Genomic DNA, 25,709 nt, shown 5'->3' on the forward strand with positions numbered 1-25,709 from the left:
TGACAAAGTTGGCTCAGCAGTTAGCGTAGTCTGCTGCTCTGTGGGCTCCACACGTGGGAGGATGCGTGAGCAGATGGACAGTTAGTAGGTCGTTAGGAAAAAGCAGGAAAAAAATATGTATTGGTCTAAATCACATCAAATCGTTCCTATTTCCCTGGATAAAACTGTGTAGCTGCACTGGGCAACTCTGTCAGCTTCTTCAGAATCTGGATCCCTAATGTGATGTTAACCATGGGTCTGTGGGAACATCTTATAAACTGGGGCGGGACATGGGAGGGTGTGGGTACCAGCACAGGCTCCAGAACTGGACGACTGGAGCTCAGACCCTCACTCCGCACTTGCTGGCTGTGGGCCTTGAGCAAGTTCCTGAAGCTTTCTGCCCTCGTCAGCAAAACGGGAGTGTACTGGTTTCCTATTACAGCTTTAAGTCACCACAAACTTAAAACAACCCCCATTTACTATCTCATCAGTTTGGTTAAGTCAGAAGTTGGTGTTGGCTGGGCCAGTTTCTCTGCTCCTGGTTGCACAAAGCCAAAATCAAGGTGCTGACTGGCTGGGCTCTTACCAGGAGGCACTGGGAAAAATCCACCTCCCAGCGTATGTGAGTTGGCCACTTCAGTTCCATATGGTGTAGGACTGAGGTCCTGTTTCCTGCTGGCTGTTGGCTGAGGGTTGTTCTCAGCTTCTAGAAGCCGCCTGCATTTCTTAGCTCTTGGCCTCCTTCTACCATCTTGAAAGCCAGCAGTGGTGGGTCGTGTCCTTCTCATGCTTCAGATCTTTCTGGTCTCCCCTTCTGCGTCATCTTTCCTTTGCTTTCCTCTTTTCTGCTACTTGTCTCTGACTCTAGCCTGAAAAATTTCTCTGGTTTTTAGGGCTCAAGTGATTAGATTGGGCCCACCCAGATAATCCAGGATTATCTCCCTAAGGTCCATAACCTTAATCATACCTGCAAAGTCCCTTCACAGTAGCACCTAGATTAGTGTTTGGATAACCAGGAGTTGGGATCCAGCTCTAGAATCCTGCCTACCTACAGAGAGTTGTTGTGAAGATTAAACAAGGTGAGCTGTGTAAAGCACAGAGCTCATACCTGTCACAGTGTAAGGACCCCATACCCACTAGCTGCCAAGGAGCAAAGCAGACGCTCAAGGCTCCTGGCAGCACTGATGTCTGCAGCGCCAGCCAAGAGCACCCAGCAAGGGTCCGGGTGCCAGCTCTCCAGGACCCACACAGATGTGTGATCTGACCTGGTCCCCTGCTCAGGCCCACCTGCTGACTTGGGACTTCCCAGGTGCCTTTGTTTACCTTTGGGAGCTGGTATCTTTTCTCCTGGGCCTGTTGCATTTTGGAGATTTAGTTTCCCTTTTGTCTTTACCATTCAAAGCTGGGGGTTCAGGTTTGGTCTACTCTGACATTTTGGTTAGACTTTCCTTGTTTGAGAGTACCTTTCACATCAGATCACTGAGCAAAAGAGGAATGATCTGGTGTGAAGAATACCTAATGGTTCTTATAAAAGCTGGGCATGGGCACCAGGCATTGGGGAGCATTATTCACGGGGAGCTGTCTTTGGTCTTTATTACCAGCACCCAGAGGGTGGGAATAGTGACTGAAACTTTGCGTGGCTTGAGGACACGTCTGTAAGAGACGTATCTTACCGTTCAGTTTACTCCTGTACTTGCGTTACGCAAGACGGCCTATCACTGCTGGGGTAACCCGGGGAGGTTAAGCGGCTCGCCCTCCAGAAGACCCGTGGTAGAGCTGGCCTTGGAACCCCAGGCAGCGTCAACACTGGGCCGGGCCTGAGCCCCAGTGCCAGATAGTAACCTCTCTTTTCTATATCAGGCCCTCAAGCGCCAGAGCTCGTTGGGCCTTTCCTTCTTTAACAGCATCTTGGCCCACGGGGACCTGCGCAACAACAGGCTCAACCAGCTGTCCGTCAACCTGTGGCACCTGGCACAGAGGCACGGCTGTGCGGACACCAGGACCATGGTGAGGCGAGGCGAGGCGAGGGGTGGGGGGAGTGGGGGCCCTCACAATGCCCGCCAAGCACGGCTGTCCTGGCCAGGCACAAGTGGCCTCAACACAACATCAGGGCCTGGACATCAAACAGCCCCAGTCTCCCCTTCCAGAAAGGTGCCAGGCCCTACGAAGTACAGACAGCTCTCTGTATCTGCAAGTTTGGCATCCTCAGATTCAACCAACCACAGATCAAAAATATTCAGGGGGAAAAGAAATTCCAGAAACTTCCAAGAAGCAAAACCTGAATTTGCCACCTATCGGCAACTATTTACATAGCATTTACTTTGTATTAGGTGTTATAAGTCATCTAGAGATGATTTAAATATACAGGGGGAGTTATGTAGGTGATATGCAAATACTACACCATTTTCTATAAGGGATTCAGTATCCTCAGTTTGGTCCTGGAACCAGGGGACCACTGAGTAGTATTAAGAATTAACTCCCTCTGAATAAAAACCGTATGTATGAAAACACCAGTCATTCCTGGTGATTTTAAGAGCAAGCTATAATCTAAGGAGTCTTATTTTAAAACTGCTGGTTTCTTCCCCTCCCTTCTCTGCTAAGAAAAAAGCCAAAGCTCCCGATACGGCTGATTTGTTGGAGCTTTTGAGAGTTATGAACCAGAAAGGAGATGAGTCTTTCTCTTTCCTCTTAGGTGAAAACTCTGGAATACATCAAGAAGCGAAGCAAACACCCAGACATGGGGCATCTGACCGAGCTGGCCCTCAGGCTCCCTCTGCAGACGAGGACCTGACCCTAGAGGCTCTGGTGCCAAGTCCAGAAAGACCTATTTTGCGTTTTTGTTTTTATTTTTACACACATACAGACTGGCTTCTCTACTAGATTATTCTGCCAGTGAAGTGAAGAAGTGGGAGCTGTCAGAGCATTCGAATCCACTCCTGCTCACTGAGCACAGTGTCTTAGTGTTTCTTTGCACAAGTGGCCTTCAGATGGGCCTTTAGGGAAAAACTGAAGAATGCAAGTAACATCTTTCTTTTCTGAAAGGTGTTTTTTAATTGGAAAAAGAACCTTGAAAAGCAGTCCACTTTGACAGACCCACTGTGCCCTTTCCCTAATTTGCTTTATATCAAAATCAGCTCTTGATTGGATTTAGAGTATGCTGGTGGATTAAAGTAGAAAGTGAGGTCAAATCTGAGATTCCCTGTAGCGTCGATGGAAAATATACTGTAACTGAATAAACCTCCTGAAGGAACACTTATGTTCATGACTGTTCATTTAATTACAGTTGACTCTCATCCGGAAGAGAACGTGTCTAAACATACCGCCTGGTTTTCTTGCAGCCATAACCCTAAACAGCATGTGATTCTGTCTACTTTTTTATCAGTTTGGCGGAATCTGATTCTCGTATTACCACTAATGAGCTTCTACTGACATTTTATTTTCAATCAGTAAGAGCATTAATATTGGTGGTGGTGGTGACTCACAGCCTAGAACCCCTTGTGCAGGAAAATGCATCCAAGTTGTGGATTAAAAGCGCCCCCAAACTACTGTACTTTTGGAAGGTACACACTGAATGTGGATAGACTACATTTCACCTCTACCCTGTGAAAAGCCTGATACAGTTCACACAGTAAAAGTAGCTAAAATAAAATTTTTTTAATATACATAAACTCATGTTTTAATTCAATAGCTTGGGACCAAGAATATGCTATGGATTTTCCGGCCGGCTTAATAGTGAACCCCACCCCACCCCAATGCAAGGATTCTGTTGAGAATACGGCCTCCGTTAAGGAACAGCGTGTACTAAAGAATGCACCTCAACTGAACAAAACAGACATTCAGAAAGCATGGTGGTATTGCTCAAATGTTCCCAAGTGGCCTTTATTTCACAAAATTATTTTCATTAAAATTATTTCCTATACCACTTTTACTATATGATACTATTCAAATGAAAATCAATCGGCAAATTTACAAATTATGCACTTTTAAGTCATCTACTTTGAGGCTGTACACATCAGACAGCATCCGTGCCCAAGCCTGGTCAGTGAATTCCTAATGCTCTTCCATTAACCTGGACTCGGACTTTCACATTCGGTCAGGTATCTGTTACACCAAAGCAGCTTCTGAACCACGTGTTACCTGGCCCAGGTGGAAGCTTAGATTTTCTATGTTCTTGTGTGGTTTCCTCAGCCTGTTACTAAATCAATTAGCCAGTCTCTGAAAACCATGGCCTACATGAGATGAAGTCTACTACTACTACTACATGAAGGATGATGGAACAACAACAACAAAAAAATCAAATTTTAGGAAATAAGGTGAAAGTGAGAAAAACTTCTGCATGAGGCCTGTATTAATTTTCTATTGCTGCTTTAAATTACTACAAACTTAGTGGCTTAAAACGTCACAATTTTACCACCTTACAGCTCTACTGGTCTAAAGTCCAATGGGCTTACCTTCAAAGTGAAGGTGTCAGCTGGGCTGTATTCCTTCTGGAGGCTCTAGGGAAGAATCAGTTTTCTTGCCTTTTCCAGCTTCTCGAGGCCACCTGCATTCCTTGGCTTGTGGTCCCTTCATCTTCAAACTAGTGACAGCTTGTTGAGTGTTTCCTGCAAGTCTCTTGACTCTTCTGTCTCCCTCTTCTACTTCTAATCCTGGATTATCTGGGTAGGCCCAGTCTAATCATATTAAGGTCAGCTGATTAGCAAACTTAATGCCATCTGCTACCTTAAACTCCCTTTTGTTTTGTATCACAACATATTAACAGGTTCCAAAGATTAGGACTTGGACAGGGGGTGGGGGGGCGGGGCATGGGGGCATTATTCCAACCACAAACCTGAACAGTTCTAAGTTTGCAGAGCTGAACACACAATTTTTAAGGGGAGAACTGTGTCTATCTGGCAAATACTTTTGATGGGCCAGTCTAGTTACAGAAAGGTGGCCTCAGGGAGGGGCCTAGTGGGCTAAGGCGAAACAGCAGGAATCACCCCAAGGAATAAAATGGTTAAGAATCACGAGGTCTGGGGAACGGCTGGATAAAGGCAGTTATAAGGAGGGAAGGACCTTGCCATAGGAGGGGGGGTCAGTCAGTGAGCAGCCCCCAAGGGAGAAACAGCCGACAAGTGCGAGAACAGGGTTGTTACATACTCAGCTAAGACCTTGGCTGTGCTTACATACCAGACCTCCCACCCATCTCTCCCAGATTCTGAGTAAAAATCCAAAAACTGCCTTGTTCCAGTGGAGACAGGCTGTGTGCTACACGGAGTCAACAGATGAAGAACAACATGGGAAATCACACCACAAAAACTTGCAGACAGCTTGAGGAGGGCCCAGGACATGGGGAAAAAGGGGGATAGGTGACTCAAGACAATGTTGTTTAATTTACAAAAGGACGGAGGCCCAGCTAACTGCAGGCCAGGAGCTGTCACTAGAGCAACAGTGGTCTGCATCTATGAGAGCAGCCGAGACAAGGCTAAGTTCAATCTGAGGACACGTGGCATCCTGCCGTCTTGGCTGCGCGGCCTTCTCTGCTTAGACCCTGCTTCAGGACAGACTAATAAACCTTCCCAAGCCAAGTGGAACTCATTCAGCCACACTGAGCTAGCAAGTCAAATCCTATCACACAGAGACTGAAGATACTGAACAGCAAGAGGGGAAAGGCCTGACCACCACACCCTAATGAGAGCTACCACTGTGGGGACAGGTCAGGGACAATCGCTCAGCCACTCTCCGGAAGCACCCAGTAGATGGCTGAGCACAATCCTTCCTGACAGCCGAGCAGCCCCAAACTGTAGTGTGATCTCTCAGCAAGATAAAAACGATTAGAGAAGCAGTGGTTGGTTCCTTTTACACTGGGCAAGTTCCTGTAGTGTGGGCCAAGACTGGGAAAGATTTATTCCCCTGTCGGAAGGGGATGTGCCCTGAAGAGCTAACTCAAATGCAGAATCTTACCTTGTAGGCCTCTTCCGTTATGCATCTCAAGGTTGAATCCATGAAAGGCCAAGTTCACCTTCTGAGGGAAGTGGCCCACCTGAATCACTGCTAACAAAGACTTGTAGGACTCCAGACCCGGCCAATGCTTGTTGGTCAGGGCCCAGGCAGGCCTGCCTCACCTCTGCCCCATGGGGCAGTAGTGGACCCGTGTTCATCTCACTAGCATCCGAACCTCAGTCTTCCTTCCTGACTGGCCTGAGAGTCTCCCTCCACACGCCAGGGGCTGGCTCAAGAATGGGTACGTGACCCACTGCTGGGCAATGAGCTATGACAAAAGGGCTTCTGGGAGTTTCCTTGATCCACAAGAAGGTTTTTCTTCTTCCTCTGTAATGGTTCTAGTGTCTTGATATGCTGCCTGGAACTGCTACAGCCATCTTTCCACCAGCCCGATGAAGCCAACACTGAGGATGATGGAGCAGAGAGGAAACATTCGTTTCCTTCATGGGAAGCTGAATCAACCCCCTACGACAGGACAGGGCTCCCTGCCACGTGAGAGACTGAATTTCCTGGCTATCCAGGCCTGCCTGAGACAGGATGTCTGTAGCAGGAGTTCAAGCCAAGTGGTGTAAAAAAGGCCCAATCAGAACTTATATTTTGGAAAGAAAAATGCTAGGTGAATGCGGAGAAGGTGGTCACATGTCACTCGGGGGGCTACACCTGGAGCTTTGTGAGGCTGGCTGTAGCGTCAAGGCTTGGAAACACTGTTCCCAGGCCGATGAGGTAGCGCCCTGTCATCCCCACGTCTGTGCCTCCTGGCATTCAACCTCCTCCAGGGAAGTCGCCTGGGATTCTCCTCCTCGTGACTGAGAAGAATCCAATAAACACGTCCCTGGGAATTAATGTGCCATTGGTTCATGTGGAGGACTAACCAGCTGCTCTCTAAAACGCCTATTCAGAATCCAGTTAAAGCAGAAAGATTAAATGCAAGCTTGGCACTGGGGATGGAAGGACGGCAGACGCAAAAGGCAAGATGGGTTTAGAAACACATTTCCCAGCAGCGGAGGAAGCTCAGCCGCGTCTGCTTGGTGGCAATCCAGGCGCCTCTTTGCCTGTGGCTACTCCAAGAAGGGGGAGGGAAAGTGAGCTTGCTTCTCCCTGTTTACATGAATCCTGCTTCCTGTTTGAGATTTAGGCATGTAAAAAGCTTCTGTTTCCTCAATTGAGACATTTTAGTCCTCAGTGAGTATTCTGGGTGAAATTCCCTAGAGGGGACACTCAGTGTGGTGAACAGTGACATCGGTCTTGGGGCACAGAAGTACACTTGGCATTTACTGGTTGGGTGGCCCCAGGCAATGTTATTACTTCATCCCTGAACTTCAGTTTCCTCATCTATAAGATGGGGATAATAATAGCACCTGTTTCAGAATCATGAAGATTAAATACATTAATGCAAGGGAGACACGTATGTGCCTGGCACATAGTAAGCACTAGACAAGTGTGAGCTATTGATACTCACTGTCTTCAACAGGGACGGAAGCTTCACACAGAAAACAGTAGGTTTCAGCCACTCACACGTTCTCCTGGTTCCTGAAACGAGCTGCCCTCACCCCAGTTTGTCCAAGCACATCAACACAGTTGTCCTTTATCTCTGCGGGAGTTCCATTCGAGACAACTGTCCTATGGCTTTCATCTGCGTAACGGAACAATGAAAGCAATGTTGGCCGTTTTGGGGGACAAGACAGGAGAGTTTAATCTTCAAACTTGATTGACTTGGATGCGTTCCTGTCAATATAAAAGATTCTGTCCGGAGCCGTGGAGAAGCCGAGGCCGGCCCTGCGGTTGTACTTCCAGCTCATGGCCCGGTCGTAGTCCTGCTGCAGATTCTGCTGCAGGGTGTCGGCCACCTTCTTGCTGAGGGCCATGTTGGGCCTGCCAACCATGGTAGGGGGGCGACTGAATGAAGGGGACAGATTTTTAAAGCCACCCATGAGTTTGAGAAATTTCAGTTTCTTTTCCTCATTTTCAAAGCCAGCAGTATCCCATTGGCCAAACTGAGTTCCCTGTGGTAAGAGAAAACAGGTGGTTACTTCCCTGGCTTCCAAAGCATCTTCCTTTCCCCAGCCCCCAGCCCCCAGCCTTGCCGGGGAGGATCCAGGTGATCAAAGGCTTACTGCGCACCAGGCACAGTGCTCGCAAGCACAGCAGCGGATTATCTTAACTCCAACCAGAGCTCTGTGAGGAACACTGTTGGTTCCCACTCTCCTGATGAGGAAATGGAAGTTTGCAGCTGGACTGGGGGCACAGCCTACTTGGTAACCCTGCTGAACTCCATCTCGGGTCTGGCCCACACTAGAGCCCACCTTTCACACTGAGTTGCCCGTCTGCCTTACTCCTTCTCCCCCAATTCACGGCAGACAGTACGACACACCTCACCAGCTGGCTACTCATCCATCAGCCTAAGGTTTCTGTCCTTTGGAAGGTGGAGAGGGCAAGTGGGAGTCTGAAATGCATTTCCCTTAGCAGAAGCACTGCACTTCATAGCAGGAAAGGAGTGGAGGCCCCAGGAGGTGAAGGGTCACACGAGTCGGAGGCTGAGCCGGCCCAGGAACTCAGGGGTCCTGATTCCTGTACAGAGCACTCTACAACCCGTGCATGAATCACCCATGTTTGAGAAAATGCAAGAGAGCCCCTCAGAGCAGTGGCCCAAGAGAAGACTCCCTTCCCTCCCATGTCTGTGGCCGAGGCCAGAAACCCAGCTCTCCATGAAGACTGTGACTTCGAAGACTTAGGATTGAGCCCCGCCTGCGTCACCCTGGTCAAGTAACTTAACCCCTGAGCCTCAATGTCCTCATCTATAAAACGGGGGCATAACAGCCCCCGATGGGGCTTCACTGAGGCTCGAATCAGGTTTTACACCAACAACTCAGAGCACGACGCCTGGTTCGCTTTAAGTCCTCGAAAACTGGTCATCTACCCACCCCACCCCACCAGGATTGCTGACCTCTGTGCCGCCTGGGAACTCTCCGCCTGTGAGCCAAATGCCAGCCTAGCACTTATTTCTAGGTCGGCTTTGGGAGAACAGTAAGAACCAGTCATTGCTACAGCTAGCTGCCCTGAGTGAACCGGTGACAAGCTCTCCGAGCTTCACAGTGCCCCCAATACAGGCATAACAACTGCTTCCCAAGCCTTCACTTTCTAGAAGGAGAGGCCACCTCTGACAGCCCCGCACTGGGTCTGAGGAGAGAGCTGCCAGAGGCTGACCAGTCCTGTGAGCCTGCTCTCACAGGGCTACCGACCCACTGAGAGGGGACCGGGTCTCAAATCCCCACCATGTGCCTCAGCAGTCAAGTGGTCCCAGGTCCCAGGAGGCAGGGCCATCTAAAGCATCCCCAGAAGATCCCAGCCCCTATGCCCCCGGACCACCCTCCTGCTGTCAGGTCCCTCCAGGTATAGCCTCTGGGCCACTGCTCTGGATGCTGCTGCCTTGTTTCTGGCCTTCCTCACTCAATCATGGAATCTTATCAGCTCTGCCCAGTTCAAGAGGAAGGAGAGAAAGGAGACACTAGAGGAATGACATAACAAAGCCCCATTCCATACCCCTCTGGGCCAGAGCATGAGTTCCATTTTACAGGTGTGGAAACTGAAGCTCAAAGAAGGGAAGTTACTTGCTAAAGTCTCATAACTATAGAAAGTGGCAGAGCCAGGAACTGATCTCAGGTCTTTTGATCCAAAGCAGCTGTTCTTTTCGGAGCTACACTAGGAAAGCTTAAGACAGTATTACAAGGAAGCAAGTCCTTCCGTCATCTGGACCCTCTGTCCCCCTCTCCCAAATCCACGTCTATCAACAAGTCCTCTTCTCCCCCCCCCCGCCCTCTCTTCTACCCCAGTCCCCACTGCCCCACAGAAACGCCCTCCAGCAGTTCCCACTGCCCTGCCTGCCGCACCCTCCCGTCCCTCTGTTCAGCCTGACCTCGCGGTCCCCATGCCATACACTCTCCCGTGCCATCTCCTTGGGTCTGGTTTGGAAATTTCCCATTCCAACTGGACCAGAGGCCTGCCACCTCTGCCTCCACCCCTGTCCCAGCAGCTTTCTGAGGGCACCACCCACTGCTGGAAAGAGCTCACCACCACGTGCCCCCAGCGACTGATGATCAGGACACCCTGCCCGTCCAGAGCCAGAGACAAAGGTCCAGGCTGCTTAGCTCAAGCGGCCAGCTCTCCAGGAGGGAGGCAAGCACCCCTTTCCCAAGAAAGGAAAGTAGCTCAGGACGAGCTCTGTGGAGCAGGGAGCCGGCTGGCAGGTGGGGGCTGCTTCTGGGCCAGATGGACTTGGTCTCCGTCCCTGCAAGGTGAGGAGGAGGCGGGATGCCAGAGCACCCCTCGCGGAGCCCAGCGTGAAACTTACCGGCTGCTTCCTGGTGTCAGAAGCTTCCGTCCTGCCCGACTCACGATCAATCTCTTCTTGCAAGGCCTTTCGCCTCACCTGAGCAAGGGAAAGGAAAGAGGGCAATGAGACAGCCAGTTTCGAGCTTCAAACCCAGGACAGAGATGAGGTGGGGTGGGGGGACTGAAGGGGGATGGGCAGCTTTGTTCTGCTGCAGACCGGGGGAGGCATTTGTCAAAAATACCCTCTAATCACGTGAGGGGCAATCCCTTGGCCTAAAACGTGCAAGCCTCATTCACCCTTCTTTTCCATTCCTTAAGAATGAATCTTCCAGGGGAATGCCCTGGCGGCCCACTGGTTAGGACTCGGCACTCTCACCGCCAGGGCCCGAGTGGTTCAATCCCTGGTCAAGGAACTAAGATCCCATGAGCTGAGTGGTGCGGCCAAATAAATAAATAAATAAAAGAATGACCCTTCCTAGACACTGAAGCTTATCCACCTTTAGCATTAGAACCTTTTCTGTTTGTAAGAGCCATTTGGGGTGGAAATTTCCTCAGAACACACGCCCAAAGCCCTGCCTGTACAGAGGCTATTGTAGTTAACTTTCTTGCTGACAGCATCGTCTTCTAGAAAGAACACGGGCTCTGGAGTCAGGCATAGGCTAGTTTGAATCCTACCACTGCCATTACCTAGTTGTGTGGTCTTCCGCAAGTCAATTAATCTTTCTGTACCGTGGTCTATTTATCTGCAAACAGATGGAAATATCAGCTACCTTGGAGGATAAATGGGAGACAGAGAACTGTGATACTACGGTTTATAGTAAGAAATATATGACAAGAAATATATATATATAAACTCATCCCCATCCCTGGCAGAGCTCCAAAAACGCTAGGAATTTCCTAAGTGACGGGAACAATCAAAAGTGTCCTTTGTTATGTTAATTGGGTGACTTTTGTAAACACCTGAGGACAGGGGCTGGTTGCCAAGAGAACCAACCACTGAAGAGAGGGTTGGAACTTTCAGTCCTGACCCCTGGGGAGGGGAGTGGAGCAGGAGATGGAGCTCAGCCACCAAATGGCCAATGATTTAATCAACTGTGCCTCTGTGATGAGGGCTCCACAAAAACCCAAAAGGTCAGGGTTCGGAGAGCTTCTGGGTTGGTGAACGCTGGAGATTTGGGGAGTGGAGCTCTCGGAGAGGGCGTGGAAGGTCCACGCCCCTTCCCACACACCCTGCCCCGTGCGTCTCTTCCATCTGGCTGTCCCTGAGTTATAGCCTTTCATAATAAACCAGTAATCTGGCGAGTAAAATGTTTCTCCGAGTTCTGTGAGCCACTCTGGCAAATTAATTGAACCTGAGGAGGAGGTCTTTGGCAGCTCTGATCTATAGCTGGTTGGTCAGAAGCACAGGTGACAACCTGGCTTAAGACTGGCGCCTGAACAGGGGACAGGGGTGGGGAGCAGTCTGGTGGGACTGAGCCCTTCACCTGAGCGGTCTGACGGTATCTCCAGATAGACAGCGTCAGACCGAGTTGAACTGCAGGACACCGCGTGGTGTCGGGGAGTTGCCGGTTGGTGTAAGAAAGCCCCCAGCCCCACGATGAACTGCGGTGCAGAATGTAAGACAAAGAGTCCCCGGCACACAGCAGGGACACCTCGCACACTGTTACCAGAGAGGCTCAAGGCCACAGTCAGCGTACCAATGACCCTGCGGTTTGATACAGAAGCTTCTAGGGCCCAAGGGTTCAGGTGTGACTTTAGCTGCCCCCAGTTTGTGGCCCCTCCTCTTCTCTTCTAATCTACCACAGGCTGAAATGAGGTGACCATTTATATAGTTCAAAACTACATAAAACAGGACTTCCCTGGTGGCGCAGTGGTTAAGAATCCGCCTGCCAATGCAGGGGACGCAGGTTCATGCCCTGGTCTGGGAAGATCCCACATGCTGCGGAGCAACTAAGCCCGTGTGCCACAACTACTGAGCCTGTGCTCTAGAGCCCGCGAGCCACAACTACTGAAGCCTGCGCGCCTGGAGCCCGTGCTCCGCAACAAGAGAAGCCACCGCAATGAGAAGCCCGCGCGCCACAATGCTGCAACTGGAGAAAGTCCGCGCACAGCAACGAAGACCCAACGCAGCCATAAAAAAAAAAAAAGAAACTGCATAAAACAAATCCAAAGGGCAGCAGTAGGGATGAGAGAAAATGGTGGTATATTCCTATGTCAGAGTCATGCTGCTGACAGGGAACAATGTGGATGTGCACTCACTGAAGCGGAAAGCAGCTCACCAGCTAAATGATAAAAGTGAAAAGAACAGTATACAGAGCGTAACTGTACGCTGCTTTAAAATCACACATACACAGTTACAAAGGAAAAATCTAGAAGAATGTAACAACGAAGGGTTAACAGTGATTATTAGTAGGTGGTAGCAGGGGTCCCCAACACCCGGTCCGCCGGAGGGGAGGGGAGTGGCGGGAGGGGAGGGGAGCAGGGGGAGGGGAGGGGAGCGGCGGGAGGGCAGGGGAGCAGGGGGAGGGGAGGGGAGTGGTGGGAGGGGAGGGCAGGGGAGGGGAGCGGCGGGCCCGTGAAGCTTCATCTGCTGCTCCCCGTCACGAAACTGGTCCCTGGTGCCAAAAAAGTTGGAGACCGCTGGGTGGTAGGACTTCAGGTTGCTTTCCCCCCCCCTATTTTTTCTTTTAACACAATGAACTTTTTACCAGAAAAAGAAAGGGAGAGTTGGGGCAGAAAGCTTCACTTACATTGAGATCATCTGTCACCCAAAACAGAAGTTTTCTTTGAAAGTGTGAAGTATTTAATAGGCACAAATGCATAAGAAGCAAAGAGGTGGCTGGTGGGCCTTGCCCGTGTGAGCAGCGGGACACGTGGGAGAGGCGCCGAGGGCAGGGGCAGGGGCTGGGCCTGGCCGGGTTAGGGCCCCACCTCCATCCTCCCCACCAGCCACTGCAGCCCCGGCCCCCTCTCCCCAGACGACGATGACCTGCAGGAGGCTGGGGAGCCCCTGGTTCTGGGGGGCCTGCGCTCTGTGCCAGGCCCTGGACTGGCCCCGTCAGCATCCTCCTACTGAGCCTCTCCCCTCCCAGGAGAGAGGCCCCCAACACCCCAAAGGCATTAGGAACTTCCTCGCAGCATCTTGTAGGCCCCCCTCCTTGTAGTCGGCTGACTTGCAAGCACTCCTCCGTTTCTCTCTCCTGGAGCAGCAGGGCCACGACACGGGCCGTCCCCACATCACACCCTGTTGCTTCTGTCCAGCAATTACTTGCTGACACAGCGTGAGGATGCAGGCAGGTGAACGGCTGCCACCTACAAAGCACAGGTCTCAGGCAGGCCCCGGCTGCCACTTACAAAGCACAGGTCTCGGGCAGGCCCCTGCTGAGCGCCTCCCCAACGGCCTCATTTGGTCTTCACAGCTACCTACTTGGGGGTCGCGAGGTTAGTGACTGCCAAGGTAACCTCATTAGTAATGGCCCAAGGCTGTACCTATGTGGTTACTATGCTGTCCTGATAGGCCTTGGGGTCCAGGATCATAAAAATATCTCAATTCTTGGGCTTCCCTGGTGGCGCAGTGGTTGAGAGTCTGCCTGCCAATGCAGGGGACACGGGTTTGAGCCCTGGTCTGGGAAGATCCCACATGCCGCGGAGCAACCAAGCCCGTGAGCCACAGCTACTGAGCCTGCGCGTCTGGAGCCCGTGCTCCGCAACAAGAGAGGCCACGATAGTGAGAGGCCCGCGCACCGCGATGAAGAGTGGCCCCCACTCGCCACAACTGGAGAAAGCCCTCGCACAGAAACAAAGACTCAACACAGCCAAAAATAAATTAATTAATTAAAAAAAAATTCTATGAGAACAAAATTAAAAAAAAAAAAAAATCTCAATTCTAGAATGTCCAGGTCCCACATAGGATCTGGGCATGACAGAAGCAGAAGCTGGTCCACAACAGAACAACTTCTCCTAACGCTCCTGTACAACAACTGTATTTCTATATACAACAATAAAAATTGAACTGAAATAGTATTTACAATAGCATCAAAAATATAAAATACTTAAGGAAAATTTGACAAAAGACGTGCAAGACCTGTACACTGAAAACTATAAAACAATACTGAGAGAAACTAAAGACCTAAATAAATGGACAGAGATGCCATGTGTACGGATCAGAAGCCTTCACACTGTTAAGATGTCAGTTCTCCCCACATTGGTCTACAGATTCAAGGCAATCCTAATCAAAATCCCAGTGGCATTTCTTGGTAGCAACCAACAAGTTAATTTTAAAACTTATACAGAAGTGCAAAGGACCTGAAATAGCCAAAGCAACCTAAAAAAGAACAAATGCTAGAGACTTATACTGCCTAATTTAAGACGTTATATAGTTACAATAATCTAGACAATGAAGTATTAGTGTAAAGATAGACATACAGATCAATGAAACTCAATAAAGAGTCTAAAAATAGTCCCACACCACACACACACACACACACACACACACACACACACACACACACGGTCAACTGATTTTTTACAAAGGTGCCTAGGCAATTCAATTGAGAATTTAAAACGTTTTTAACATCAAAATAATGCTAGAAACACTGGACAGCCAATAACAAGGAACAAATGATTGAAACATGCAACAATACAGATAAATCTCAGAATGATGAGGCTAAGTGAAAGAAGCCAGTTTAAAAAAGAGCACATACTGTATAATCCCAATTATATACAAATTGTAGAAAACGCAAGCTAATTCATAGTGACAGAGAGTAGTAGTGGTTACCTGGGGATGGGAAAGGAAGGGATGGAATACAAAGGGGCACAAGGAAACTTTTGGAAATGATGGGTACGTTCATCATCTTAATTGTTTAGCTGGTTTCCTGGACGCATACCTGTAAAAACTCATCGAACTGTACACCTTAAATATGTGCAGATTCTTGAATGTCAATTATAGTTAAATAAAGTTGCAAAAGGCAAAAAAAAAAAAAGAATGCTCCTGAATGGAGGCCAGGAGGTGGTGACGCATGGGCCAGGCAGAGCATGTGCCCACTGCCTGGCTGCAGGTGACAGGGACATGTCCCCTTTGCCCCCTGCAGTGGTTATGAGGAGGACAACCTCAGCCTGGGATTCTGAAGGACCGGACAGCCCCTGAGCCAAAGTCGAGGCAATGAACAGCTCTCCCGGCATGAAGTGGGGGAGGCCACAGGCTCCCCGCCACTGGAGGGGCGGCAGAGGCTGGCCTCATTGCCTTTGGAGTCCCTGACGCCTCTGGGACCAGGATCTCGTGGCCTGGCGGGAGGCGAATGTGCGTCTGGGAAGGGAAGACGCCTGGGAGGACGAGGACCGGTCGTACCTGGTCTATGTGCGCCTCGTCCATGTTGCCCTTCTTTTCCAACACTACCTCCAAGTCCGTGTCGGGCTCCTGCAAAGAGGGCAGAAGGAGTAAGGCTCCAGCGGACGATGGCCTCTGCCCTGGCAGCCCAGTTGGATGAGATCGCAGCAGAGTCCAGAAAAGACTCAAGACCGGAGCGCTACGCCCACCCCTATCGCCCACAGAACACCTGCCATCATTTCTCTTCCACGATTCTCCCCAATTCTGTCCTGAAGACTGTGGTCCTGACCTATCTGACAGACGGAGGCACTAAGGCTCAGAGAGGTGAAGTGAGGTCACCCCACCGCTCAGGGACAGGGCTGACACTAACCCAGGTCTCCCAACTCAGGCCTACAGCACAACCTTTCCCGCCAGACGTCACCTCACTTCCCAGGGTGACACCAAACCAGCAAGAGGAGAAAGGCCAAGGCCCCCACTGACAATGGGGGAGGAGGGGCTGGCGAGGGCCAGGGAATGCAGAGGTGGGGCTGGGGGCCTGCAGCAAACCCGAATCCCCCCAGTTCTCTCCTCCATACCCCACCCCAGCCCCCCAGCTCCGGAGTTCTGGTCGGTACCTTCTCTCCTGCCTGGACAACCAGGACAGGCTCTAACTCTGCTTCCCCGCCCCCAACACTGGTCCATTCCATACAGCAGCTCGGGTACACCCTAAATTTACATGTTATACGTCAACGCTATCTCAATTAAAAAATAATAAAACCACCTCAACTGGACCACACCACCCCATTCCCCAAAACCCTCCAGGGGCTCCCATCTCATTTACATGAAAATCCAGACCCCTGTGGCCTCTACAGGCTGCCAGGACCCCAGCTGGCCCAGCTCCCGCCACGCCAGCCTCTTTGCTCCTCCCAGGGCCTCTGCACCTGCTGCACAGACAGCCCCAGCCCCTCACAGGTCTCAGCTCCCACACAGAATCCTTGCTGGGCCTGCATGGGCCATGCTCTCACGGGCCACCCTCTCTCAGTGGCCTCAGCCCCTGCGGGACCATCTGACAGCAAGATTCAGGTTGGCCACTTTCCCCTAGTCCTTCAGCAGTGACAAATGCCACGTCCTCGCTTCGGGTGTGCTCTGCCTGGTACCCCGCGTCACCTGTGAGGAGCCCTGGATGGCTCTGCTCGCTCACATCACCTGCCGAGTCCCAGTGCTCAGCCCACCTCCTCCCTCCCCTCCCCAGTCAAGGAAGCCTGTCACGGGGGAGAGCACATCTCTGCTGTCTTCACCAGGCCACCATCCCTTCCCTTCCTCCTGGTAACAGGACGCTGGTATTCCTCTCAGAAACCACCTCCCCCCAGTTTCAGACAGTGGAGTTCCAGTGGGACTGATACCCTCAGCCCCTGCCCACTGGCTTCAGATCTGGGCTTCTGGTTTGTGTGACCCAATTGAGATCTGGGAGAGCAGTGCTGGGACTTTCCCTGTAATCGTTTTGGAGGGGCCACCGCTCTCCCTTTGCGGGTGGCTTACCTACTATGAAGAAAGCCTGGAGATGCTGGGACCATCTCACCACGGGGTTGGGGTGGGAAGGAACCTGACATTAAAATCAGCATTGAAAAATACAAAGCCCAGAGCGAGGGAAAGCCACACAGGCATCTCCTGCGATCTAAATCTATTTGATCCCTAAATTGTGTATCCTGAGCTCAGATAGCTATGGACATCATATTACCTCAAACTATTTGGTTCCTGAGCTTTAGATAGCAAGTGGCAAGAGTTCAGAAAGAAAGGCATTTATCTGAAAAGCTTATTCTAATTAATCCAGATCCTGAGTGCAGATAGTGAGAACTCGGGTAAAGTTTCGATAGCAAGGGATACCTGTATTATTGAGACTATTACACTAGCACCTGGATCCAGCTATACCTGAAGGTAGTAGCTCTCAAACCTTCTAGTTACATGTGTTGATAAATCCCCTTTTCTGACTGAAGTCAGTTTAATCAGGGCTCTGGCAGCTAAAAAGGTGAGTGCCTGTGTATGTGCGCACGTGCGTGCACACACACACACAAATACACACACACACCCAACTTTCACCCCTATTCTCCCCAAACAGTGTGCTTCTGAAGGAAGCCTACCTCCTCCCAAGGTTCTCCTGCTACTGTGCTCTCCTGTCTCTTCTTCTTCTTCTTCTTCTTCAGAGCTGGCTCCTCAGTGTCTGCCTGCTCTGCCTTTTTCTTGGACTTCATTTTCTTCTTCACAGGGGCCTTGGGGTCATCTCCTATTGGGATGTATTCTGGAGCTTCAACTTTGACTAACTTCTTTTTACTTCCTTTCCTACGGCTGCTCTCCACAGACCTGGAGAGCTCAGGGTGCCCCAGGGGGTTATCTCCCTCCTGGTGGATTTTCTTTTTCTTCTTCATCTTCATGTTGTGTTCCCTGGGGCTCCCCTGCTTCCGTTTCTGTCCCGAGGCTGCCTGCTCAGGGACACCACCTTTCCCAACTGAGCAAGTGTACAAAGCATCCCTGGCCTCGCAGAACCAAGGGTCCCTGGCTGAGAAGGCGGTAGCTTCCTGCGACTTCTTCTCCTTCTTGTGTTTTTTGAGCTTCTTGCCAACTCTGGTCACCTCCTCGCCCTGCCTGGGGTCTGGGGAGGTCTTCACCCTTGAGCCAGGGGACACGGACTTTCTCTTCTTCTTCTTTTCCCTACCGAGGGACTCAGATGGACCAAGTGCCTGCTTCCTGGGGCTGGGCGATGGCTCAATCCGTCTGGCACGTAACACGGTCTCAGGTTCTAGGGGCTCCTCGCAGACGGTGCTGTGACCCTTCTTTTTCTTCTTTTTCTTCATTAGAGGCATTTCGGGTGCCTGCTCTTGGACCATATTCTTTGAGGATGATGTGGCTCTTGTGGGACAAACCTCCGCAAAATAATTGTCACTGTTTAAAACCGAGTATTGAGTCTCTGGTTCTTTAACTACCTTCTTTTTTTTCTTCTTCTTTTTCTCTGGGAGCCCAAGGCCCAGGTCTCCTTTGTGAGTCTTAGTGATCATTTCTGAAAAAAGAAATGGTACAAGTTATCCCCATGCCAAGCCACCCTGAGTACAATTCCACTAGGTATTACCAAAAGTCACGTTTCCTGGAGTGGATGGTCTGAAAGGTTAGGGGCTGGGAAAATGGGCATGATTCCTGTGGAGCAAAGGGAAATATGATCAAAGAAACAGAATGGAGTTTGAATCCTGACAGCCCCAGGTTGAAATCCAAGCTGCTCCCTCACCTTAAGTCAATCAGCTATCCTCGCTGGGCCTTAACTTCCCCAGCTGAAAATGGGGGGAGATAACATTTCCTTCCTCAAAGAGCTGTTGGAAAGAATAAACGATAATCCATGGAAAGTGCTTCGTACATCACTGATTCCCTTTCCTAACCCCCTTCCTCAAACCTCTTAAGCCTAATCATTCTCTCCAGAAACGTACCCTGTGCCAGCCACTGAGGGCACAACTGCACTCAAGCCACAGGCCAGGCACGGCCCCCGGGGCTTACCTTTTACTGGATGAAGGGGACAGAAATCCTGAGGTCAGCTCCTCTTGCTGATTGTCACCAGAGGCAGTAACTGTGACACAATTAATCCATTCCCTTGCTTCATCTAAAGAGCGCTTCTGCTTTGCGTCTGGAAATTAATTGCCCCCGCCTGCACCGAGGGTGACTTACTCTTCTAATTACCTTCCCATGTGGCTAGTAATGAGAGCAGCAGCAAGGTATGGTGAGGAGCCCCAGGTGGGGCGGAGGACGCCTGCATTCAAATGGTGACTCAAATACTCTTGCCACACAGCACTGGCTTTCTCCAGGCCTGAGTTTTCCTATCCATAAAAGAGGCACTGAACCAGATCAGATCAGAGGCTAGCGGGGAGGGGGGAAAAGGGGAGGGGGGAGGGGGGAGGGGAGGAGGGAGGTGGGAGAGGGGAAGAGGGAGGGGGGAGGGGAGGGGGGGCCATATCCAGCATACAAGCCTGTTTCACTGTTTTTAATTTTTCAAATAAATTGCCAACATTTAATGATTGGAGAAAACACAGAGCAACCTTGAACACTCAGCTTTTTTTTTTCCTTTGGCAGGGCTGGGGGGTGGTCAAGGAGGCGCCTATAAGAAGGGCCTGGGTCCTCAAGTACATTTCAGCTTCCAGTTGTACTACGTCTCTCACACCAGTCACCAGCCCACTTCCTGCTCCCTGGACTAGATGACATGGTGACACTCAGGGAATCCAGAAACAAACGGCCTCTCACAGGAGCTTTGGACGGTGGGCGGGAAAGGCCAGGGAGCTTCTCCATCCTGCAGCTTTCTTCAGAACCCAGAGGGTCCATACTGGACCTGCCTCTTAGCTGCTTCAAAGAGCCAGGCCAGGCCAGAGCTGTAGCTCAAGTTCACTCATAACTGGCTCCAGGAGCACCTGGAGAGCCAAAGGAACACTCGCTCACTTACTCCTGTCTGTCTGGTTTTCTGCTGTATTCCCAGGGCCCAGCTCTATACCTGGCACAGAGCGGGTGCTCAAGAAATACTCACTGAACGAAGGAAGGAATGCTAGAGACACAGACGTGAACAAGAGATGACTCTGCCATCAAGAAGCAGGTAGGTGTGGGTGGGAAAGACGTGTGTTAACAATGATACAGGTGATAAAAGCAAGCACAGTGGTAAGGTCAGGGTAAGAGAGGTCATCTAATCTGGCCTACCAGTTGTCAGGAAACTTTCTGAAGGACAGAGGTTTCCAGCTTGGGCAAGTGCAGGATGGCGGTGCTATTCCCTAAGACAAAGAAACTGAGGTGGGGCGGTAGCGGGGGAGGCGAGGGCTGAAGGAGACAGGCTGGGTGGAACAGATGCCTTTAGATGTCCGTGTGGAGATGTTGGTGGGCAGGTGGATGAGGCTCAGAGGTGACTGGGCTGACACGGGTGACGTAAATTTAGGAATACATGGATGGTAAGTAAGCCTTGAACAGAACGAGCCTGAGACAGAACCTTAAGGAATACTAACGTTTAAATGGGTGGGCTGAGGAAGAGGGGCCTGCAAAGGAGAGGGAGAAGGTGCAAACGTGGAGAGGGTGGAGTCAAGGGCGCCAAGGGTGCCTCAAATGGAGGAGTGGTCTAAAGATCGAATAAGAACAAAGAAACCAAGGGGAGGCTGTCCCCACCTTAACCCCCTTCTCTCCCCATTTCCGCCGTTCAAATCACTGTAGCATCCTCCTCTTTACACTGAAGATCCTTCTCTTCAAACCTGAGATCCTAAATGTATTCATTCCTTCAAGGAAAAGGGAAGAGGAAATGAACCTTACAGCGTCTCCTGCGAACGCAAATGCTTTCTCCAAAAGCGCTTTTTAAAGTCTCGCGGTAGCCTCGTGAGGCTCGGTGTGAGTAACCCATCTCAGAGACGTGCAAACTGAGACTTGGAGACTTTTAATTTACTTGCCCTGAGTCCCAAAGCCAGCAAGGGGTAAGATTCGAAACCAGCCCGCAGAACTTCAGAGCCTGTGCTCTCCGCATAATAGCACCAACACCCCACTCCCACTGCAGGCTCACTAGCAGGAAGCAAGAGAGCCGGGAGGCGAAACTGCCTCCTCAAAGGCTCTACCGCGCCAAAGCTTCCGCACCAACACAGAAGGAGGGATTACGCAGGGTCCCGGGCCCAGCTCCAAGGCGGGAGAACTTCCTGGAGACTGCGGCCTCAGGCCGCGGCGAGCGCACACCGGCGACGGGGGGGACTTGAATCTGAGGGTGCGGGTCGCCCTCCAGTCCCTCGGTTCTCCGCGCAAGTCCCCAGGCCCAATCTCCAGCCCCAGCTCCGTCCTGCCCGGTAGGCACCCTCCTCACTCACCCGAAGGCCAAACTTCCCCGCCTCCACGTGAGAGCCCACTACGCCGTGACCCGGAAGTCGATCTCGACTCGCTGGCCCGCCCTCGCAAGATGCGGTTCCTTCCGGGTCGCGGCCTCGCGGGGAGCGCGGTTGCCATGGAAACTGCAGACATGGCGGCGCCGGCCCCGGTGGGCAGCGTCTCTCAGCGTTTGGAACGGGCGCTTTCAACTGAGTCGTCCATCACCACCAGGACGCCAGGGCACGTCGTGTCTCCCGTGTCCCTCGATCTGCGCGTCTCGCCGGGACAGGTTGCGGAGCTGCCCGGCAAGAACCTGTGGGAGCAGATCTGCGAGGGTAGGCAGCCCGGGCCGGCCGAGAGGGGCGGGACTCGGGCGGCCAGGTGGGGCCGACGCTTCCTGGGCGCCTACTGTGCGTCTGGCGGCTGACGCGCGAGGCCTCCTGGCGGTCTCGCCGCGGGCCCGCCGGGCTCCCCATGTTACGCACCCCAGGTAATTTTGATGTAGTTAGTCTGTGGCCCACGCGTTGAGCAAGCCTGGTCTAGACAGATTTGGCTTTAATCCTTCTCTTCTTCTAGCCTTCCTTAAAATTCGTAAGTGGAGTTTGTTTAGTTCACCTTCTTTTGTGGGCCTACATGTACCCTTGATCATGAGGCCCCGCAGTACTCTTCACATACGTTAGAGTTAGGCATACCTCCGAGATGTTGCAGGTTGTGTTTCAGACCACAGCAATAAAGCGACTCACAGGAATTTTTTGGTTTCCTAATGCATATAAAAGTTATGTTTACACAATACTTCAGTCTATTAAGTGCACAATAGCATTATGTCTAAAAAAACACTGTATATGCCTTAGCTTAAAAATACTTTATTGCTGGGGAATTCCCTGGCTGGCCAATGGTGAGGACTCCGTGCTTTCACTGCCCAGGGCCCCGAGGGCCTGGGTTTAATCCCTGGTCATGAAACTAAGATCCCACAGGCCCTGCAGTGTGGTCAAAAATAAATAAATAAATAAATAAAAATAAAAATATTTTATTGCTAAAAAATGCTAACCATCATCTGAGCATTCAGTGGGTTGTAGTCTTTTTGCAATACTAATGTCAAGCAGCACAGATCACCATGACAAATGTAATAATAATGGAAAAGTTTGAAATATTTTGAGAATGTCCAAAATGTGACACAGACACAAAATGAGCAAATGCTGTTGGGAAAATGGCACTAATAGACTTGCTTGATGCGAAGTTGCCACAAACCCTTCAATCTGTAAAAAAATACCTTCTAAGTGCAATAAAGTGATGCACAATAAAACAAGGTATACCTGTATTTTACTTATCCTCGGTAAAGTGAGCATAATAATGGCACCTGGGCTTCCCTGGTGGCGCAGTGGTTGGGAGTCTGCCTGCCGATGCAGGGAACACGGGTTCGGGCCCTGGTCTGGGAGGATCCCACATGCCGCGGAGCGGCTGGGCCCGTGAGCCACAATTGCTGAGCCTGCGTGTCTGGAGCCTGTGCTCCGCAACGGGAGAGGCCGCGATAGTGAGAGGCCCGCGCACAGCGATGAAGAGTGGCCCCCACTTGCCACAGCTAGTGAAAGCCCTCGCACAGAAACGAAGACCCAACATAGCCATAAATTAAAAATAAATAAATAAATAAAAACTAGTTGCTTTTAAAAAAAAAAAATAATGGCACCTATTTCAAGGTGTTAGGAGGACGCAGCTACAGGGACACTTCAGAAAGGGCTTAGCAAAGTGCCCGATTTACACCAAGAGCTCAATGTATATTGCTCTTAATAAATAATGCTGGGTGTTTTTTTTCCTCCCTAAGATTTTAAACTCCTCGAGGTCAGGAACTCGGATTTTTCATTCTTGTGGCTACCATCATTACTTCAACTGTCTGAAACAGCTCTGTCCAATAGAACTTTCAAATATGGTAGCCACTAGCCACATATGGGTATTGAGCACTTGAAATGTGATTAATGCAATTTTGTAACTGAATTTTTTGTTTTACTTCTAGTAAGTTCTAATAAACTTACACAGCTACATGTGGCTAGTGACCACTGTATTGGACAGTGCAGGTCAGTAAATGTTTGTTGAATGGAGGAAAGACTGAATGTACCAGTATATGGGACTAGGTAGAGAGAGAGAGAGAGCCATGAGTTGAGAGAAGTGGAAAATACAAAGGAAGAAGAGAATAATGGACTCAGAGTTGATAGATGCCCTCAAAGGCCATCTATTTCAACTCCTACCCAGTGCTTGAATTCCTCCTGTATTGCGTTATACCTAGAAAAACCTTTTTCATCTTGAATGTTCTCCTTGTAACTTCTACCCTTTGCTCCTTACCCTCCTGGTGCTATGATCCAAGTTGCTAATCACTCTACCATTATGAAAACACCCAAATAGAAGGTTGTTATTGTGGCTGTCTTTTCCCCAGAGCTTTCACTTCTCCAGGTCAAACAGCTCTTCATAATACAATTGACTAGTGGTGTTTTGTTGAGGAAGCTGCTCAGCCTCATCTCTAAGAGGGGATAATCCTTGTACCTACCTCACAGGGCTGTTGTGAGGATGGAATAAGATAATGTATGCAAAGGTGCTTGCACAGTGCCTGGCATTTAGAAAGTGCTCAATAAATGTTCGTTATTGTTGACAAAGAAACATGCTTTGCATTTGTTTTAGAATCATGGAGTTTATTTTTCTCAAACAGGCCTGTAGGGAGAAAGCAAAGACAAAGGGTTTTTTGGCTCTGAAAAGCAAGTGAATTGATGCCACTTACAAAGTGATAGAGTTACAAAATGAAGTTAATGAGGTCAAAGTTGGTGAATTTATATACACAGGCACTGTAATGATTATTATAACCTGGATGATAGACCCAGTTTCTTAAAACAAACATTCTAACAAATGCAGTTTTCTATAACAAACATAGTAAATTCAGTTTCTCACAGCAAACATGAAAAACAGGCTTTGTAATAATCCTGTGTTTGAGGTTAAGTATTATATTCTTTTAGGAGATTTCCATTTAAAAAGCAAATTATCACAGCAAACAGACCTGTCAGAAACTCAATTTCAGGAAAATGAGATACAGAATAGGTATTATTAAGACCTTTATTCTACCTGGCTAGTGCTCTGTGTGTGTGTGTGTGTGTGTGTGTGTGTGTGCGCGCGTGTGTATGATGACTTACTTGTGAGTGTTCTTCAGTTTTCTTATCTTTCCGGTGACAACGAATCTAGGGCTTTTTATTCTCAAAAGCACCTGTATTAGTATCAATAAACGTCTTTCCTGCCAAGGCTTCTAATTAAGTCTTGTAGTTGCTTATGACAATGATTTTTAACTATGGTTTTAACCAGGACTGATTCAAAGTATTTGGATCTTACAGTCTTATATTCTGATATTGCTGCTATTACTGCCATCGGCATCCTTATTTTTTTTTTAATTGATTATTTTATTTATTTATTTATTTTTGGCTCTCTTGGGTCTTCGTTTCTGTGCGAGGGCTTTCTCTAGTTGCGGCAAGTGGGGGCCACTCTTCATCGCGGTGCGTGGGCCTCTCACTATCACGGCCTCTCTTGTTGCGGAGCACAAGCTCCAGCCGCGCAGGCTCAGCAATTGTGGCTCACGGGCCTAGTCGCTCCGCGGCATGTGGGATCTTCCCAGACCAGGGCTCGAACCCGTGTCCCCTGCATTGGCAGGCGGATTCTCAACCACTGCGCCACCAGGGAAGCCCCGGCATCCTTATTATTGCCATTGGTTCATCACTCCAAACACTAGTCTCTGGCCTCAGCGCTCAGTGCTGTTGTGAAATGAGGTCCCTTCTTCCCACCTGCCGGATAACAGCATGGTCCAGTTCTGAATCAATGCTTGTTCCCCTAGCACAGCAGCTGAGCACAGCTGCAGAGAAGTGACACCAGGTGGCTCTCAGCAGTGCTTATCGGTCAACATCCATAAGTGCCTTCTCCCTTTGCCTGCATCTACTAGTCCCCAGTTTTTACTCCACTCCTCTTACTTGGCGTGAGACCACTTGGCAGATGGAGGAGGCATTCACTGAGAATAGTCAGGCGATCAAGAGTGGGGAGGGGATCCTCCAGCTTCCTGATACCAGCAAACATATTTGCATCTGCACATATGGAAGAAGTATTTATCCCGCTACCCGCACAGCTCAGCCTTGCATCTGTGCTTTGGGGCCATCCTCTCGCTATCCCAGCATCTTGCTGTATCACTCACCTCTCCAACATCTTTAACTTCTCTACTGGCTTTTCCCTCCAAGCATCC

The 25,709-nt window shown here is 50.1% G+C and overlaps 2 protein-coding genes and 1 long non-coding RNA gene across 19 annotated transcripts in view; 2 read left to right on the plus strand and 1 right to left on the minus strand.

The window, feature by feature from the left end:
* VPS35L (VPS35 endosomal protein sorting factor like) overlaps positions 1 to 3,231 on the plus strand; it is a 120,052-nt gene extending 116,821 nt beyond the window's left edge. For both annotated transcript variants that reach the window (XM_082362424.1, XM_082362425.1), the window contains exons 30-31: positions 1,840 to 1,986; positions 2,672 to 3,231. In XM_082362424.1, the coding sequence (XP_082218550.1) occupies positions 1,840 to 1,986; positions 2,672 to 2,770 (246 nt within the window). In that variant the 3' untranslated portion in view covers positions 2,771 to 3,231. The remainder of the gene's footprint in view (positions 1 to 1,839; positions 1,987 to 2,671) is intronic.
* KNOP1 (lysine rich nucleolar protein 1) overlaps positions 1 to 21,665 on the minus strand; it is a 61,834-nt gene extending 40,169 nt beyond the window's left edge. For 8 of the 14 annotated variants that reach the window (XR_014236106.1, XR_014236107.1, XR_014236108.1 and 5 more), the window contains exons 1-5: positions 21,454 to 21,665; positions 17,737 to 18,650; positions 15,641 to 15,709; positions 10,313 to 10,390; positions 7,424 to 7,967 (exon numbers count right to left, since the gene is read on the minus strand). Coding sequence is in view for 4 of the 14 variants with exons in the window: in XM_082362545.1 (XP_082218671.1) it covers positions 7,656 to 7,967; positions 10,313 to 10,390; positions 15,641 to 15,709; positions 17,737 to 18,650; positions 21,454 to 21,604 (1,524 nt within the window). In the remaining 10 variants the exon portion in view is untranslated. Of the gene's footprint in view, positions 1 to 3,828; positions 7,968 to 10,312; positions 10,391 to 15,640; positions 15,710 to 17,736; positions 18,651 to 19,135; positions 19,439 to 20,773; positions 20,881 to 21,453 lie in introns of those variants that run through there. The other 6 variants (XR_014236114.1, XR_014236115.1, XM_082362545.1 and 3 more) reach the window with 6 other exon arrangements.
* The window catches only part of LOC309614375, a 96,769-nt gene continuing 92,707 nt past the window's right edge, over positions 21,648 to 25,709 (plus strand). Inside the window, exon 1 of one of the 3 annotated variants that reach the window (XR_014236127.1) lies at positions 21,648 to 21,786. This is a non-coding gene — a long non-coding RNA (uncharacterized lncRNA). The remainder of the gene's footprint in view (positions 21,787 to 25,709) is intronic. The other 2 variants (XR_014236128.1, XR_014236129.1) reach the window with 2 other exon arrangements.

The sequence above is a fragment of the Balaenoptera borealis genome (genome assembly GCF_965194805.1).
Source record: "Balaenoptera borealis genome assembly, chromosome: 16".
NCBI lineage: Eukaryota > Metazoa > Chordata > Mammalia > Artiodactyla > Balaenopteridae > Balaenoptera > Balaenoptera borealis.